The sequence below is a fragment of the Epinephelus moara genome, chromosome 9 (assembly GCF_006386435.1).
Source record: "Epinephelus moara isolate mb chromosome 9, YSFRI_EMoa_1.0, whole genome shotgun sequence".
NCBI lineage: Eukaryota > Metazoa > Chordata > Actinopteri > Perciformes > Serranidae > Epinephelus > Epinephelus moara.
In genome coordinates, this window is record NC_065514.1 from 36,355,163 (window position 1) to 36,374,247 (window position 19,085).

The 19,085-nt window shown below is 39.4% G+C and overlaps 1 protein-coding gene and 2 long non-coding RNA genes across 4 annotated transcripts in view; 2 read left to right on the plus strand and 1 right to left on the minus strand.

The window, feature by feature from the left end:
* The window catches only part of slc38a9 (solute carrier family 38 member 9), a 151,936-nt gene that overhangs the window by 4,302 nt on the left and 128,549 nt on the right, over nucleotides 1–19,085 (plus strand). For both annotated transcript variants that reach the window (XM_050052700.1, XM_050052701.1), the window contains exons 2-3: nucleotides 4,102–4,245; nucleotides 6,151–6,280. In XM_050052700.1, the coding sequence (XP_049908657.1) occupies nucleotides 4,148–4,245; nucleotides 6,151–6,280 (228 nt within the window). In that variant the 5' untranslated portion in view covers nucleotides 4,102–4,147. The remainder of the gene's footprint in view (nucleotides 1–4,101; nucleotides 4,246–6,150; nucleotides 6,281–19,085) is intronic.
* Nucleotides 8,560–19,085, minus strand: part of LOC126395350 (uncharacterized) — a 113,873-nt gene continuing 103,347 nt past the window's right edge. Inside the window, exon 3 of the long non-coding RNA XR_007570438.1 lies at nucleotides 8,560–9,890. This is a non-coding gene — a long non-coding RNA (uncharacterized LOC126395350). The remainder of the gene's footprint in view (nucleotides 9,891–19,085) is intronic.
* On the plus strand, nucleotides 9,880–15,204 carry LOC126395348 (uncharacterized). Its single transcript, XR_007570436.1, has 4 exons — nucleotides 9,880–13,006; nucleotides 13,240–13,321; nucleotides 13,917–14,460; nucleotides 14,509–15,204. It is a non-coding gene; the product is annotated as an uncharacterized LOC126395348 (long non-coding RNA).

Here is a 19,085-nt window from a genome sequence, read left to right on the forward strand (position 1 = left end):
CAGGGAATCCGTGTGTCCACCACGGGAGAGGACCCTAATTGACTTTACATTGGCATTGTTTTCGTGGTGGCAGCACGTAATTTCAACCCATTACGTGCTGCCACCATGGAATGCGGTGTTAAGAGGTCGTGGTCATTTCACGTATTTCTGTGAGATCAGGTTGCTCGCGCTGGTGCATGCTCAGACACGCTCGGACACACTCGGACACGGCACCTGCGCTCTCTCATTGGCTGGGGAAATCTCCGCCCAGAAGCCGTCCGAGCTCACAAAAACATCAAAATACAGTTAAAGGGCAGGAGCTCTGCAAACAGAGTCACCACCACACATGAGTAGAAGCCCATAGGTGATGATTAAGCAGGATTTCATTTGTATATGTCTACATTTTGTTTTGTTTGAAAATCCTCCAGATCCTACCTTTAATCACTTATTGATGCCGTTTTTGAAGTATGAATAAGTCAATAAGTAATTTATTCCATTGAAATATCATTTATGTATTATAGAAAAGTGATTTATCTTTTAATAAATGACAAAAGGCACATCTGCCTCATTTTCGCTGTCATGATACTACTCAGAACCGTGATACTTTCACTGGTATCATACCGTGGGTCCCAATTTTGGTACTGTGACAACTCTACTACATAGTAGTGTCTACTTGATTTGTATCTGTGCTGTTCAGATTAATATGACAGGTACTTTTTGTTTTTTGATAGTGTATATTACACTAGTAGTTTAACACTGTCTTGGAATTTAATATTGACAATCAATTCGAAACCCTTACACTTGCATATTTGTTTTCAGGATGGGATTTTTCCTGTGAACAGGATTTCCTGCTTTTCTGACCTTATACTTACCTCAAGTTGCCTTTTGGGACGTACATGCATACATACGTACATATCATACTTGCCTGAAGAGAGGAGTTTATTACAGCCGCATATAAAATCAACAATAATGATAATAATAATATCAAAGCAAACAGAGCTCTGGTATCGGAATAGTATCGGTATCGGCAGATATCCAAATTCAGGTATTGGGATCGGATCAGAAGTGAAAAAATGTGGATCGGTGCATCCCTAATTTACGATCTGTGTGTAAATGTGTAATCTGTAAACATAAAACAACTTCCATGAAAAAAAAAAAAAGATTTTGGAAATTGAAAAAACAATTTTCAAATATAAAACAGATCTGTAAATACTTAAATATGGAAATAGATTTGTCTCAAAAATTATTTGTGTGAGAAGATTTACTGTGTGTGTGTAAATGTGTAGTCTCTAAACATAAAACAACTTCCATAAATACAAAAAAGGATTTTGTGAATTGAAATTTTTTTTTTTTTTTCCAATAGCAAAAAGATCTGCATATTATAAAAAATGAAAATTACAGCATGTGCAACATCCGATATTTACAGATTACACATTAACACACAGATTGCTGAACTGTTCACACAAATAACATTGAGAAAAATCTATCTCCATAAGTACTGATGTCAGTTTGAAGTCAACACCTCAGACTTGTGAAATAACTGAACTGAACTGAAGGTAACTAAGTGTACAGGGGTTTATTAGTGTTGTCACGTGCTGCCTGCTTTAATGCCTGTGTATGAGGTAATATGTCACTGCTGAAGCAGCAGCTGTGTTTATGGCAGGCTGACTACACTTCTGTGGTTGGTTGATGAGAGGGAAGATATGAGGAAGTGCTCAAGCTTCATGTTTGTCATATCTGTGTATAAGTCAGCTCTGACAGTGTCAACAACCTATTACATGTTACTACAGCTAGCAGACGATGTTGCCAAACCTGCCATTGAGCCACATACAAAATGCCTACCAGATGGATAATGTTATGTTGATGATCCTTACCTTTAGATATAGCCCAGACCTGTGAGGCAACAGAGAAGACCCTCTTTAGAGAAAAAAAACCTTTTTATTCTTACTATAGAAGAAGAATTACTTTCATTAGAACAAGAAGAGGAAGATGTACTTTATTAATCCCTCAGGGGAAATTCAATTTCTTCACTCTATTGTCATATACACACATGCCTGAGATACACACACATGCACAATCAGGACCTATACATGCATTAAATGGAGAGATGTCGGAGTGAGGGGCTGTCTTGGACAGGCACCCCAAGCAGTTGGGGTTTCAGTGCCTTGCTCAGGGACACCTTAGCAGTGTCCAGGAGGCAAACTGACACCTCTCCAGCTACCAGTCCACGCTCCATACTTGGTCCGTATAGGGACTTGAACCAACAACCCTCCTGTTCCCAAACCAAGTCCATAGGACTGAGCTACTGCCACCCCAAATTATGATAGTTTTTTTGGAGGGATCCAGTGTTTAGTCTATACTTTGTATCTTGGTCTGGCACTAAACAACTTTTCCTGAGAGGCTGTGTAATATATGACTGAATGATTTATGTATTTATTTTTTTCATTGTGTCAAGTAAACGGTTATGCCCAGCCCGCATGGGCTCACAAGACACCATAAAATCAAAAGCCAGAAACAGAGTCCAAGGTACGTATTTTCAGACAACATTAAATAGAAAGAAAATGGAGCAAAGCAATAAAAGCATCATACATAATCAAATTATCATAGTGTAGTATGGAGTTCATGGATCACTCTTAAAGGGATTTACCATGAGAAAAGTCAAATTAAACTAATTAAATAAACCTTGCTTTCTTTTCCAGGCTTTTGTGACAAACTTGGCAAACTTAAACAAACAAAAATTAAACAACCATTCTAGTTTTTGGTCATCTGAGCACCAGAGGATGTCAGAGTTTAGATGAGCCGTTTCATGGAACAGTATCTCTCTTAAGTCATCATAGTTTGTACAATATAAAGGAAAATGAGACTCATTTTCCAACTTACCCAAATTACACAACTCACATATTCTGTTTCCTCTTGATTGTCCCAACCTCAGTGGCCAGGAGAAGAACACCAGCTCTCAGCTGTGCAACTAAAGATCTTTGGCTTCTAGTTAAACGATATGTTATGTGTGGTTCAGGGTAGGGGTGCACGATATTCGAATTTTTGATGATATGCCAATAACAACTCATTTGACTGATAACCAATACCGATATTAATATATCCACTTTTTTCTTAGTCTTAGTGTTAATCAAGTCTCTTTTGTTGTGGAATTAACATTATATTATGCATGCATACTCTTGTTATGATGGCTCACCAGCAGATGCAGACATGAAATACAATACTTTACAATGTATGTAATATTAATTAATTGTGCAAAATAAGAAAAAGCAGGTTGGCCAGCTCTGATTTAAAGGGATAGTGCATCCAAAAATGAAAATTCAGCCATTATCTACTCACCCATATGCCGAGGGAGGCTCAGGTGAAGTTTTAGAGTCCTCACATCCCTTGCAGAGATCCCAGGGGAGAGTGGGTAGCAACACAACTCCACCTAATGCAGGCTGACGGCGACCCAGATTCAAACGTCCAAAAACACATAATTGAAACCACAAAATATCTCCATACCGCTCGTCCGTAGTGATCCAAGTGTCCTGAAGCTCTGACATAAAATGTTGTTTGGAAAAACGTCATTTGAACTCTGCCTCTCTGTACACCGAGCACATGTGCGCACTTGCGTGCGAGACCAGCGAAAGCACGTGAGCACACATGAAGGCGGTGCCAATGTCTCACGGTCTCGTGCAAGCGCACACACATGAGCGCGGTGTACAGAGAGGCAGTTAGAGCTACAGGTTACAATGTGGCTAAAAACAGAGTTCTGTGATTGTTCAACCATTTTTCTGATTAAAAATGACAGTTGAGCAATATGCTGTCACCAGTCGTCCAATCACAGTGGAGCAGCTTCTGGAGATTTGAAACCTGCATGAGACAGATAATCCAGCAGACACAATCACTGTATGGATTACCCTGGTTTCAAGTCTCTACAGGTTGATTTTTGTAATGTGCTGAAGTGAGTTGGAACCAATGATTACCTGAAATTTAGTCACATTCATGACACACAGCAAGATTTGGAAAAATGTAGCTGTAATCTCAGCTGTGGTTGCAGTTAAGGACTTTACTGCACAAATAATGTTTTATGCTTGCTCTGGGATGGTCACTGATCAGACTTTACAACATATTTTCCTCCAGTCAGGTGATGACTGTTGGGAGGCTTTAGCTGACAGTCAGAAGTATCATGGAGGACGACTGCAGGCCTCTGTTGAGCTCAGAGCAGACTGGAGAGAGCTACTCACACCGAGGATCCACAGACTCACTGGACTTCAAGGCTAAAAGGTAGAGTACACTGAAACTCTATATTGATCAATACGCAGTACTTCCCAATACTACGCCTGCATGCACATGACAGAGAAAGGCTGCACACAGGTCACTGTTGTTCAATAGATTACTTCAAAGAGTTCTATGCATTTAATGGCACACTCAGAGTAGATGCAGAGCCATAATGAATAAGTGAATACCATGGAACAGAAAGCCACACACTAGATTATATTTGTTCATATTCATGATTTCTGGGTGTTCAACATGATAGGTGTCCACCTTGAAACTGTGCTGATTGTATAGATCTTCTTAGCTGTTGGGGGGACAATGGGTGGGTGTAAAGCATCCATGTTTTCACAGACATAGATGTGAACTCTAAGAGGAACTTGACCGGTGCACCGAGGCATACAATCACGGGGGAGTAATTCTAGTCTTTTTTTTCTTCTTTTCTCGATCTCACCTACTCACCTGTAATGTTTAGTGACTGTCTCTTGCATGGTTGTTATGCTATCATGGTGACAAAATACATTTTGGTATTGAAAAATATGATTAACTATATCAAGTGGCTCTTACAATATGCACAATTATTTTTTTTCGGGCATTGTTTCTTACTTTTAGACTAGCTGACTAGTCTTAGTTTAAATCTCTGTTTAACTGTCAGGAGAATTAGTTTTCAGGAACACCCCTACTTTGTAAAGGCCTACACAGACAATAGATAGAAGCATCTATTCACTGTTGGTTTTAGTCTGCTTAACAGAGTTGTTGATGATTAATTATTAAATAAGGCCAGCCTAATAAACAAGCTTCTCCATGAGGGTTGCCTTATTTAATCCAGATCAAGCTATTTTGTGAAGATCTCCACATATTAACTGATACCTATCTACGCATATACTATATTTTTTCTCCTTTTTTAAATTGAAAACATTTATTGTTTTTCACATTTTCAACAGTAATGACCAAGATCTCTGTTTTCTTGTTGTGCAGTTCATTTGTATTAACAATTAAAATCTGTTAATCGTGTTTCTTTACAGAATGACTCAATCAAGCACAAAAAACCCTGCATTTTGCTCATATAATGTTTTGTTGAGCTGCATTGTAGTTGATCTTTAATTCGTGTGTGTGCCAGTACAGTAGCTTTTACGCAAAGGTTATATCGAGCATAGACCCTGGGTGTCTGAGCTGGCCTGGATCCTGCCTGTGTCTTCTTTTCTGACATGGTATGTTAGATAATAAGCAAGGTGCTTTTTTACAAGTTAAGCTTCCTGGAATTTGCTTGACAAGCGAATACTAAGACGACTAAGGTGTGTGTGTGTGTGTGTGTGTGTGTGTGTGTGTGTGTGTGTGCGTGTGCGTGTGTGTGTGTGTGTGGCACATATAAGAACTTTGTGTGAGTTTTAATCCAGTTAGGTATTTCACAGTGACCAACTAGCTTTCTAGCACATAAAGCATTACAAACACTCCCTTCCAGCAAGTCACATACATGTGTATGTTTGTTTGAGTATGTATGAATTCCGTCAGTCAAACCATGTTTAAGGTTCAAAACAAAACAAAGTTTGTATTTCAGCTCTGTTAAATTTAAATTTAGGGTTGCACCTGACAGTTTTAGTTTTCAGTCTCTCAATTAATTTTCTGATCAGTTGCATGTCCAAAAAATGTCTGAAAATAGTAAAAAATGACCATCACTAGTTGCCTGATCCCAAGGTGTTAAAAATAGATTGGTTATTTTGTCCGACCTACTTTTAAAACCTAAAGATATTCAGTTTAGAATGATATGAAATAGAGAAGAGCAGCCAATCCTCACACTGGAGAAGTTGGAATCAGAGAATGTATGGCACTTTGGCATGACTTTAAACTTTAATGGATTGTGAAAATGAGTTGAATATTGCTACATATTACATGATTTTTTTTGTCTGCTTCTTCCAGACCTTTCCATGTAGAGCCCAGGAATATTGTAGCTGATGAGCCACAGGAGAGAGTCTCTGCTGAGGCTGCCATCCTCAACAGCAGAGTCCATTACTACGGCAGACTAACAGGCTCCTCTGACAGACTGCTAGTAGGTCACATCACTACTTAGTTATTTTTTGTAGCCATGGACACATTATCATGACTGTGGCACAGATGCACTACACTAGACACACAGTAGCAAGGGGCCAAATGGCCCAAACACACACCGTGTATTGGAAATGTTGCAGTCAGTGTATTTTGATCATTTTGGTATGTTGCATTAACCACATTTTGTATGTATATATATATATGTATGTATACCATGTACCGTAAAACTTCAATTAGTAGCCCAGGCTATTATTTGCTTAAATCGCTAAACTTAGCAGGCCTATATTTGGGACAGGCATCTATATGGGACAGGCCTTTAATTCCTTTTTCACAAAACTGTTTCTCAGCAAAGATGGGAAACACGATCACATTGTTTATTTGAACCAGTATGAATATTACTTGTATAAAAACTAGGCTTCAAATAACATATCAATTATGAGTCATTTATTTGATCTAGCTCTGACAGACAGGGCATCAGAGAGTTATGACACTTGTTTTATGGCAACCGGCATACCAACACAGCATCACTTTATCCTGATAAAATGATATTCATAACTTGGATTAATTTTATGAAAGACTCTTTTGATTCTTTTGATAAGTGGACCCTTACAGACTAATGGAATATGAATAACTTACAGGGTAATTAAAGAATGGACACATTCTGATTTCCCACCTGATGACCCCAAAGACATGTTAGTTATCACTGCTCACTGGTCTGTATAGTTAAGCCTTGCCATAATAGCTTATCATAGGGCTTAGGAGGTTATTCACTGAGTGCTGATCCTTTTCTAGAGCACAAACTTCTTGTGTTTATTTGAATGACAGCTTCAGAGGTAGGGAGTCACCACTTGTTCTTTGGTCATGGCGGTGAATCTGAATGAATTATTCTTTGGTGCTCATGGTTGCAGTAAAATTAACGGAACGATTGAATTAGGGAAAATCAAACTGAGCTAATGCTATGTAGCATCTCCAAACTAACCAAAGTTTAAACATGAATATTTCTATGTGCGATTTAAGCACCTAACTAACATTAGCTCAAGTGGGTAGCCAACAACCTGTTTTATACATCCAAAGAACTAATATAAAAATGAACTGCTTGGTAACCAGACCAGGCATTCAACTGAGACAGGCCTTTCTTTGTCAAAATGTGTAGCCACAGTGGGATAGGAAAAGGAACTGGGCATTTAATTGGGACAAGGCTTTTAATTAAAGTTTTATAGTATATCATACAATATTTCTCTCAAATGTACAATCAAATGTAGTACATAGCCACAGCTAAATAGCACAAAACAACAGTGAAAATCATCTTTCTTTTGACTTTCTGTTAAAGAGAAGTCATCAAATACCAACTCCTTGACAGTTCATATCAATAAGACAGGTTCATAAGCACTTTCATGGCCATAAGCATGTTCAGGCGTTAGGGTTGGACTGTTGTAAAATTTTTGTAACTGGTGTGATACTAAGAGCCAGACCGGATCGGTAAACTGAATTTTACATGCTTGACTCAGCAGACGCTCTTGTGTGGAACACAATGACACAATGTCCCAACAGCAAACTAGCATACGACTGTTAGAAGTTGCATCACTCAACATCGGAGCTCTCTGTCCACAATGATCGGCCTATATATTGATTTTGGAAATTTCTTACTTCCCAATATAGGAATTGGCACCTGCCCCAAAAATCCAGTAATGGTTGGGCTCTACTCTAAAGACAATATAAATGTCAGGAAATGTTGACTGTATTCCACAACTCTCCACAAATTGCGAATGATTGAGATTGCCACCTCGGAACTACACCTGTGTTCAAAGAAGAACTCACATTAAATTAAAAATGGTGCCATTTACTATAGCCTGTATGTACTCAAAAATGCAAACCCATCTCTGTCATGATTTTCTTTTCTTTTCTTTTTTTTTGGTTAAATAGCAGTCTATAACAAAATTATATGCCTATTCTACATGAACTAGAAAAAACATGAATAAACTGTATATATAAAAACTATTCAATTAAATGAGTAATTTCTTATTTTTTGGGGTTTTTTTTGTTGACAAAAACAGGTATGCAGTAGTGTTTCATTGGGTAACTTGTATGTACTTGTATGTAATGTCAAGTCTCTATTTGATCATGTGACAAGACCAACGGTAGCTAGTTTAGGTGCAAAATCTGAAAAGATTGACAAGCTGTGCACATCTGCAAGGCCAGTGAGCAGTCATGCCTTTTAAACATAAGTAAGAAAGGACCGTAAGAAAGGATAAGAGAGATACGGACAGGAGGAATAAGTAGCAACAAATAGTAAGTAAAAAGCAGCAAAAGTAGAAGATAAAAAACAAATACCTAAATAGAAATGTTATCTCTTTTACATGAGTCTGAGCTGGGGCCTTTTGCACAAAACTAGGATAAGGGATTAAGCCGGGATATCTTGGTTATCCTGGCTCAACTTATCTGTGATCCGGTTGCACAAAAGCGGGATAGTGGAAAGCGGGATATGTTATGACATAAGTTACCATGGAGATTTATTCTGTGAAGCTGGCCTGCTCCAGACCAGGCTAAGTTCCAGGATCTATTTAATCTCATCCCTTATCTCAGTCAGCAGTCACCACAAACGGAAACCAATAGTTATTCCACTGCCTACTGCACATTGTTATCACATTCAGCCAGACCCACTGTTATTATTTAAACATTTGTGATCATTAATTGCAATCATTTTAGATAAATGATGATTTTAGATGATTTTGCAATCATTAGATAATTTACAGTTTCCCATAGACTATATATAAAATACACATCCCATATAAATATAAATACACAAAGAGTAATATGATGTTCCTTTATTGAATAAGGATAAATCAAAGCAAGTAAACCATCAGCTCCTTTCAAAACTGATATTTTCAAGTCACACAGTGACTCTACAAGATAGAAAGCACGGAATCAAAGCATATTATACAACACAAGAATAAATACACATTCAAAGGTCTGTATGTGATACACCCCGCATGTCTGCACACTGAAATAAATGCAGGACAAATCCATACACAGCAAATGAACAGACAAATGAATGGATGCAGTAGCCTCCCTGCAATCTTGTATACACACAGTATACAGCACAAACAACATAACAGGCCAAATCAATTTAAATTGAATAAAAAAAAACACACACAAATTCCTCTGCCAATGCAGGCCATATTTAACTGAAATTCACAGCATGCGTCTCTGCCACTGCAGGACATATTTAACTTAAATTTAAAAACATGCATGTTAACTAAAATAATTTAACACGTATTGGTCCCTGACCAGCCGACCACTGTCGTCATCAGGGAAGATGGCAGGATTGTCCCAGTCCATGTGTGATGGCACTCTGGGGGCCCTCTCCTTCCTCAGGCAGGCCACATTGTGGAGGACAGCACAGGCCACAGTGATGTCACATGCTCTCAAAGGGCTGACCCTTAAGTGGTTAAGACAGTGAAAGCGTGCCTTCAGGAAGCCAAAGGTCATTTCGATCCTGGCCCTTGTCCTGGCATAGGCCTGCTGTGCTTCCTGAGGGTCTGTGTATGGTGTGAGGAGAAAAGTCTGGCAGGCATACCCCCTGTCCCCCAGCAACACACCAGAGAATTCACCTGTCAATACAAAATCTCATCATCACAACCTCATAAATAGAGTGACATTCTTGGCACAGCCGTGATGTAAAAAGTGGTTATTAATAGAGGTTGTGTGGCTCACCTTGTGATAGGCGCTGAAAGATTCCAGAGGTCCGAAAGACTCAGGAGTCATGGACTGAGCCAGGCCACTTTGCCACACATTTACACAATTTCACTCACATCTGCAGTCAATTTCACTTACAATTTCAACTGATTCATAATCAGAGTACAACTACGTTTTCGGAGATGTTAATTAACTAATTGGATTGTAATTGTGATGGTTTCAGCGGAGCAGTGAGTGTGTATTTGTATTTGTGCACTACTTAGGCATTCAGGCGGTCTGCAACTTTGCCACGCTTTCTCTCGTTGTTCTATAACTGTGGCGGTGTTGCCTTTCTTTATGATTTGATCCTTTACCTCTTCGTAAGCCTCCATGAGGATTTCTGCCTCCGACGGGGAAAAGTACGCTGCTCTTGTTGCCATGGTGAATCGGTGAATCTGTGATTGATGGCGGGGTCTATTTGAGGAAGCCGCGTGCGTACATTGATCCAGGATTGGTTTCACCTGGCTGGATGAATCCGTGTCTGCTCATCCTGGCTTGGTCTTTGTGCAACCAATTAAGCCTGGACGGTCTTGTTTTGGATTCGTTGAACCCAGCTCAGTCATTTATCCTGGATGTCTGAATCCTACTTTTGTGCAACGGGCCCCTGGTCTTGCATGAGATAAATGAATGAAAATGTTTTCCAATAGGGCCTAATCTCTTGACAGTGAAACATCATCGGGTGATCATCAACATGAGTCAATATAGTACTGATTAGTAGCACATTTACATTAGCACAACGTAGCACTATCAGGGGATAAAAACACAGCACGTCTCGTGAACAGCAAAGCACCATCGTCACTGACATGAGTGAATACAGCATCTGATGTCATAGCAGATGTTGCGATGCAAGATAACACAGTAATATCTGTAGTAATATTCTACATATTCCTGAATTTGGGTGTATTTTAAATAAAAATGCAAGGTTATTGTCTATTGACAGTCCCTGAGACCTCTGTGCTGCTTTGTCACATTTACCAGGAAACGGCGATGCTCAGACCTTTGGAGAGCTGGGGATGAGAAAAGGTTGGTGGGCGAACAGGTGTCAGATCTTTGCAGAGCACCAATACAAACTCCCAGCGGTTTCCGTGACATGAGAAATACTTTCAAAACTTGTGAAGTCACCCGATGCCACTGTTTTAACACGGATTGGTTGTTCAAAATCACTCCCGCCCATATATTTACACGCAGCGGGGAAGGCATGGCACATGTGAATATACTATTTGTAAGAGTTCAAGGAGTCTTTTGTGATACCTTTATTGCACGTTGGTGTAGTTATGAAGGTAAATTTTTGATATACAGGGTCCCCACGGTCATGAAATTCCTGGAAAAGTTATGGAATTTGAAAAACCCATTTTCCAGTCTTGAACAGTTATGGAATTAACTGACTGTTTTGAAAAAGTTTTGAAATATACTTCGTTTTAAAATATATTGTAGTGTACAATATTCCTTAAAATCCTCAAAAGATATCTAGCGTTACCGAAAAAGTGTAAGCTATTATTTAAATCGAATGTTGCACCAATTAGGCTCATGACCGGTGAAATGAATATGACGTGATGTGATGCATAGACATAGGCTATGTATGTAGCTAGTTGGCTAGTTAGCAGTTGTTTTCGTTTAGCAGTCGCTTCCGAAAAAATGCCTGGAAAATACTCCTTCAACAATGTATGGCTTACAAATTTGAAATATAAATCATGGCTCAAGAGAGAGGAAGACCCTGGCGAGCTAGATGTAAGCTCTGTGTAAAATCATTTGATGTCAGCAACATGGGGGAAGCAGTGCTTGTTAGCCATGCCAAAGGAAAGAAACATTTAGACAACCAAAAGTTGGCTGAACAAACCGCCAGCGTCAGAACCTTCTTCACCCCTCAGCCTGCTGCAGCCACAGCCATGCCGGAAGCTTCACCTTCAACTAAGGCAAGCACATCAACATAACCGACCTTCAACCAGTATGCTGCCTCAAACGATGTGCTATCGGCTGAAGTGTTATGGACTCTAAAGTTAATGGATTCGCATTATTCGTACAGTTCATGTGCCAACACAGGCGCAGTTTTTTGAGCCATGTTCCCCGACAGCAAAATAGCATCTAAATTTAGTTTAGGGGAAACAAAGTCTGCATACCTTGCAACATTTGGCATTGCGCCCTACTTCAAATCACTCCTGGTCAGAGAAGTGTCCAGGCAGGCTGGTTATGTAATGATGATCAACGAAAGCTTGAACAAAGCTCTGCAACTCAAACAGATGGATCTGCACGTACGGATTTGGGATGGTGGGGAGGTGAAAACCCGCTATGTAGGCTCTGAGTTTCTTGGACACGCAACTGCCCAGGACATTGTAGATCGAATGCAATCTATACTCTCTGAAACAGAAATGAAGAATCTCATGCAGCTGTCAATGGACGGACCCATTGTAAATTGGAAGGTTTTCGATTTACTTCAATCTGACCTGGTCCAAATCAACAAATCTCTACTGAACATGGGGTCGTGCGGACTGCACACTCTCCATAACGCCTTCCGAGACGGATACAAGGCAAGCGGATGGGAGGTGGACCACACCCTCTCTAGCCTGTATTGGCTCTTAAAAAACAGCTGCGCGCGTCGAGAAGACTTCATAAACCTCACAGGTAATGAATTTTATATTGTATTATATGCTATTGAATTGTAAACCTAACACTTTTGCACAATATCTATACTGTGAATATAATGTGTTGATTGTTGATGTAATATAGGCTATTGAAATTATTAATAAAGTCCTTTAAAACTCACGCAGGATGCGACACACCCATGCTGAAATTCTGACAGCACCGATGGGCTGAAAATGTGAAGGTTTGTGAGAGAGGGCTGATGCTGTGGCCTCATGTGATGAACTACGTCGATGCAGTCTCACGAAGAGAATTACTGGAGCCAAAGATCAAATCTTTCCAAGAGATCAAGACGGCCTGTGCAGATCCACTTTTCCGAGTGAAAATGGCAGTATTGCAGAGCATATTCAAGCAGGTCTGCACGTTTTAATATTTTACTGTTCTAAATTTGTATTCGGTTTTAAGAATTTTTTTTCTATTTTGCACTCTCTTTTAATTTAATTACTTTACCCTGATTGTTTCTTTTAAATCTGTTCTTTCTGTTTATATGATTTATGTTTTTATCCATCTCTTTTATTTTAAGCACTATGTGATGCATTTACTTGTATGAATGGTGCTATATAAATAAAGTGACATTGACATGGACAGGTCACCCCTTTCCTTGTCCAGTACCAGACCGACAAGCCAATGCTACCATTCATGGGTGAGGACGTGTACCAGCTGCTCAAAGGTAATAATAATTATGTATTTGCCCCTTCTTTATCATTTCAACCGATAGTAATGTTAGATAAATGGCCACCTTATTTCAAACAATGTGGTGGCCAAAATAATAACACATGGTTGTGCAATGTGCGTACCCCGTGGGTGGTGGCGTTTGGGTTGAATAGAGAGATTTATTGCAGAACTGTTGTATTAGAGTGCATTGGTTTTGCTAGTACCTAATGAAGTGGCCCACGAAACATCAAAACGAAAAAAACCTTAGTGACTGCGGTAGATGTGGTTGTCTGTGAAGCACCGCGGTCTGCTTCACAGGACCGCGGTTGTGCGGTCAACCGGTAACTGCAACAGCCCTACCTCCCATCCGCTTGCCTTGTATCCGTCTGGCCAGGGAGTGTACATGTTCCTACATACACTGACATCAGTATTTAAAGGTGGACCTGTCCTAACATTATTTTCCCAAACTAATTAGGAATAGGAATATTAATAGGAAAAATGCTTGAGAAAAATGAATAACATGACTGAAAGAATGTTAAAATTATCTATGATGACCTAGTCATTACCTAGTAATCACTTAATATTTATCTTCTGCTTTATTCTGTCTGCAGGGCTCATGGACCGTTTTATCAAAGAAAAGACCATGAAAGAGGCTACCTCGGTATACAAAATCCTTCAGGTGCCTTTTGATCAAGCTAGTGAACAGAAAGATGCCTCCAAAGTGGAGATTGGGTTTGCAGCAGAGGCAGCGCTCAGCAAACTTAAAAGTCAGAAGAAGATCTCAGAAAGACAGGTGCTTGAGATAAAAATGGATTGTAAAACTTTCCTCATTGCACTCCTGCACAAGCTTGTTCACAAGACACGTGTGCAGTACCTCCTTGTTCGAAGCACGCAGTGCCTAGATCCTAGACAAATGGTTGCCAACAAAGGGCAGTGTGTGTGAACAAAATGAAGAGAGTCCTGCAAACCCTTGTCAGTGCAAATCAAGTGAAAGAATCAGTTTGTGACGATGTCTTGAGAGAGTACAGGGCGTTCTGTGATTTTGCTCTGGTCACTCCAGGGCTCAGAGAATTTGACCCCACCTCAGATAGAGTAGATACACTGTTTTATGAGACCTCTAGCACTGAATTCAAAAACCTCTGGGAGGTGGTGAAGGTGCTTCTTGTGATGTCCCATGGACAGGCAAGTGTAGAGAGGGGGAAGGTGCTTCTTGTGATGTCCCATGGACAGGCAAGTGTAGAGAGGGGGTTTTCTGTTAATAAAGAAGTTGAGGTAGAGAATCTGAAGCAACGGTCTTTGGTGGCACAGAGACTTATCATTGACCACATTAGGGCAGTTGGAGGAGTGTGTAAAGTTCAGATCACAAAAGAACTGCTTGCTTGCCATGAAAAGAAAGTCTCTCATGGAAGAATTGGATGAACTAAAAAAAAAAGAAGAGAGCTAGAGTTGAGGCTGATGCCACCGCCTTAGAGAAAGCTGCAGATGAGTATGCGAACAAGGCAGAGACCACTAGCAAACTAACCTTTATTGCAATGTCTAACAGCCTGCGCCGTTCAGCCAGAGAAAAGAAAGCAAGTCTTCTTGACATTGAAAAGCAAATCAATGAGAAACTATAAGAAATTAAGAATGAGTAGACACAGTTTGACTGTTCAAAGCAAACTTATGTTCTTTTTTTAACATATATTTTTTTTTATGAAGCATAGTGCACTGTGATATTAGGTTTTACTCTCAAAATGTTGTATCGCCTAATGCTGTGAGGCCTTGATTGCCGTTTATCTTGTGGTGCTCTTGTACCAGAAACCCAGACTAATTTTTTTTTTTTTTTTGATTCCTTATTTAAACGGGGAAGCCATCCCTGAAGCACAGTGGCCTACTTAAGTTACACTTAATGCACAAATGTTTTTTTGTAATTGTTGAATATCTGATTGTCTCAGAATAAATATCATTATTTGTTACCTCTTCAATGTTTTCACTTTTTGAGCATTTAAATGCTGTAGCACTTGGTTAATTGTTGTTGTTACCGATAAACGCTACATTCACTAGCCGATGCATGATTAATATGTAAAAATACAAGAATATGGGTGCCATAGGCTCTTGCGCCATTGCGCTATGCCCTAGGAAAAGGTGCGTGATGGACACAACATCCCTTCCATTCCCTATGCCACATTTTTACTACACTGCTTAGGCCATAGCACACTGGAGAGGCTCATTATTGCGCTCTATGGTCGCTATTATAGGTCTCATCTATTATAAACTAAGTCATGGAAATTTGGTAAAATATTATGGAAAAGTTATGGAAAGGTTTTGAAAAATCATTGGTAAAAAAAGTGTGGGAACCCTGGATATATTGTGCAGCCCTAGGATGTTGCTTGTGTTACACCGTTGCATACAGTTTCCAAACGGCAGGTGCTGCTGTCAGACTGTCACACCAGCACCACCCCATGATACTGTATTCTAAATGTATATATTTTTTCTGTCTTCATTGGCAATGTAGCACAACATAGCACCATAAATAAGGAATGTCTAACTTTAAGTTAAATCCGTTATATTGTTAGGATACGTGTGATGCTTTTGCAATGACAGTGAAGTAATTTCATATAGGCATATCCTTGCTGATGTACCCTGAAACTAATAATGGAGCTAACCTTAGCTAGCATGGCTATTGTTATCCTAGCCACTGTAGCCAGTCTGACCAGTCGATAACAGAAAGCTAGAGCCAACTAATATCAAAATGTTGTTTTTGGCATGTTTAACGTTAATAGTCAAATGCGATTATACTATAGATCATATATGACAAGTCATGGAACATTAACCAGGCATGCATCTGTCATACTATTTAATATTTCCCATAAATAAAAGAAAGGCACTCTTGTGCTTCAGCCAAAAATAAAACTGGATCGGTGCTCACAGCACAGGACAAAATAGTAGACAATACATCAAGTGGGCCACTTCAAAAATGACTGAACCGAAATGAAAGGAGGCTGGAGCACTCGATAAAATTGCAGAGCTTTTAATAAGGTGCAAACAGACTGATGTTTCGTCGCTACTGTGTCTTCTTCAGAGTCAAACAGGTATTGATAGAACAATGGCAGTTCAATACACACATCCTGAAACCCAAACGGTCTCTCATTGGTAAATGAGGATGAGGGAAAATTAACCAATCCTGCTGAGGCACTCATCAAAAAGAAGGTGTAAAGAATCAGCAGTCCAAAACAGAAAACACTCCCACTAAGAATGATGAAGATGAGGAAAAAATAAAAAATAAAAATAAAAATAAAAATCATAATAATAATATATTGAAAAAAATAGTAATAATAATAATAATATATTGAAAAAAATAGTAATAATAATACTAATATTTAAAAAAAGGAATATATATATATATATACATACACACACATACATATATATGTATATATATATACAAATATACATACATATACATACATAAAAATATATATACACATATAAATAAAATAATAATAACAATAAATAAAATAAATGAATACTAATAATATAAAATAAAATTACAAACCACCTAAAGATGTAACCCGATGTTTTACAGAAAACATGAAAATTTCAATTCTTCATTCAGTCTATGCGGTTCAACAGTGTTCAGTGTATAAATCCAATAAGCTTCTCTTCTGAGGAGTTTGTTGACAATATCTCCACCTCTCTGTGGGGGGGAGACTTTTTTGATGCCATAGAAGCGGAGAGAAGCACAAGAACCATGATTAGCTTTAACATAATGGCGTGCATGTTGTTATCCTAGCCACTGTAGCCAGTCTGACCAGTCGATAACAGAAAGCTAGAGCCAACTAATATCAAAGTGTTGTTTTTGGCATGTTTAACGTTAATAGTCAAATGCGATTATACTATAGATCATATATGACAAGTCATGGAACATTAACCAGGCATGCATCTGTCATACTATTTAATATTTCCCATAAATACTTTGAATGACTACCTGGTTGTTATCATTGTCCTGTGATGTGGCATAAGCTGTTTTCCACCTTCATAACTTAGATATGATAGACTGCGGGATATTGTGTCACTATGATTTATCTGTCTGACATGATAGTGTGTATTGATTACACCTAATATAGTTTTATTGTAATTGACAACTTTGGCTCATAATGTTACATCAGCCTGGAGGGGGTAATAATAATCAATAATCTCATTCATAGTAGTCCACTGCCACTAATCTCAGAGCTTTTAACATTTTTCACAGTCTTCATTATTTTATTGAGTAATTCATTAGATTTGTATCTCTATTTAATTCTAATACTTATGTTGAATCAAGGCACCAGATTATGCCATTTTACACTGATTCAGTTTTGTAGCGATCTACCGCTCCTGATCCAGTGGCTTGTGATGTTTTGTAGCAACCTGCCACTCCTAATCCAGGAGTAAATGGTCAGGAGTGGTAGGTCACTACAAAACATTAATGGTACCAAAATATTTTTTCCTGTCAGCTACATGGGAAGAAATCAACAGTGTTTGTGGTGTAACTTCACTTTACTTTTTGATATTGATCAAAATGTGCCCATAACACAGATTATTGAAAGCTGGCATAACTAGATAGTTATTGATTTACATTGAAAAGTTTTATTATTTATTATTTTAAGTCACAGTTTTATTTAGACAGAGGTCTTGTACAGCTGCTTGTGTTTCAACAACATTGAGAACTTTGACTTGTTTTATTAAGTGAAGAAAGGCTTCTGAGAAACAAAATTTGCTTGTATCTATCAGAATTAAGTGCAAAATAGTTTGGTATGGCACTGGAGTTATAGGATGTTTTTATGCCAGTTGTAAATTGTTATCCAAATTGTTATAAAATTGTTATACAATGTATTCATTTCCTCTGACATATATATATATATATAATATATATATATATATATATATGTACATAGGAGTGGCAGATTGGGGTGGTGGTTCCCATTTTCTAAAAAGGGGTCGGAGGGTGTGCTCCAACTGTCGGGGTATCACACTGCTCAGCCTCCTGGGTAAAGTTTACTCCAGGGTGCTGGAAAGGAGGATCCGACCGATTTTTGAACCTCGGATTCAGGAGGAGCAATGTGGATTCCTTCCTTTCCGTGGAACAGTGGACCAGCTCTTTACCCTTGCGAGGTTGCTGGAGGGGTTGTGGGAGTTTGCCCATCCAGTCTGCATGTGCTTTGTGGACTTGGAGAAGGCTTATGACCACGTCCCTCAGGGGGTCTTCTGGGGGGTACTGCAGGAGTACGGGATACCGGGCTCGCTGCTACGAGCCATCCGGTCCCTGTTTGACCAAAGTGAGAGCTGTGTCCGCATACTTGGCATAAAGTCAAACACGTTCTCGGTGGGTGTTGGCCTCCGCAAGGGTTGTCAACGATCCTGTTTGTGAGTTTCATAGACAGGATCTTGAGGTGCAGCCGGGGGGAGGAAAGGGTCCCATTTGGGGACCTCAGAATTGAATCTCTACTTTTTGCAGATGATGTGGTTCTGTTGGCTTCATCACACCGTGACCTCCAGCATGCAATGGGGCAGTTTGCAGCCAAGTGTGAAGCGGTCGGGATGAGAGTCAACACCTCCAAGTCTGAGGCCATGGTTCTCTGGTGGAAACCGGTGGATTGCCCCCTCTGGGCTGGGGGAGAGTTACTGCCTCAAGTGAGGGAGTTCGAGTATCTTGGGTCTTGTTCACGAGCGAGGGTAGAATATCGTGTGAGATGGATCGCCAGTTTGGTGCAGCTTCTGCAGTGATGCAGGCGCTGCGCCGGACCATTGTGGTGAAGAGG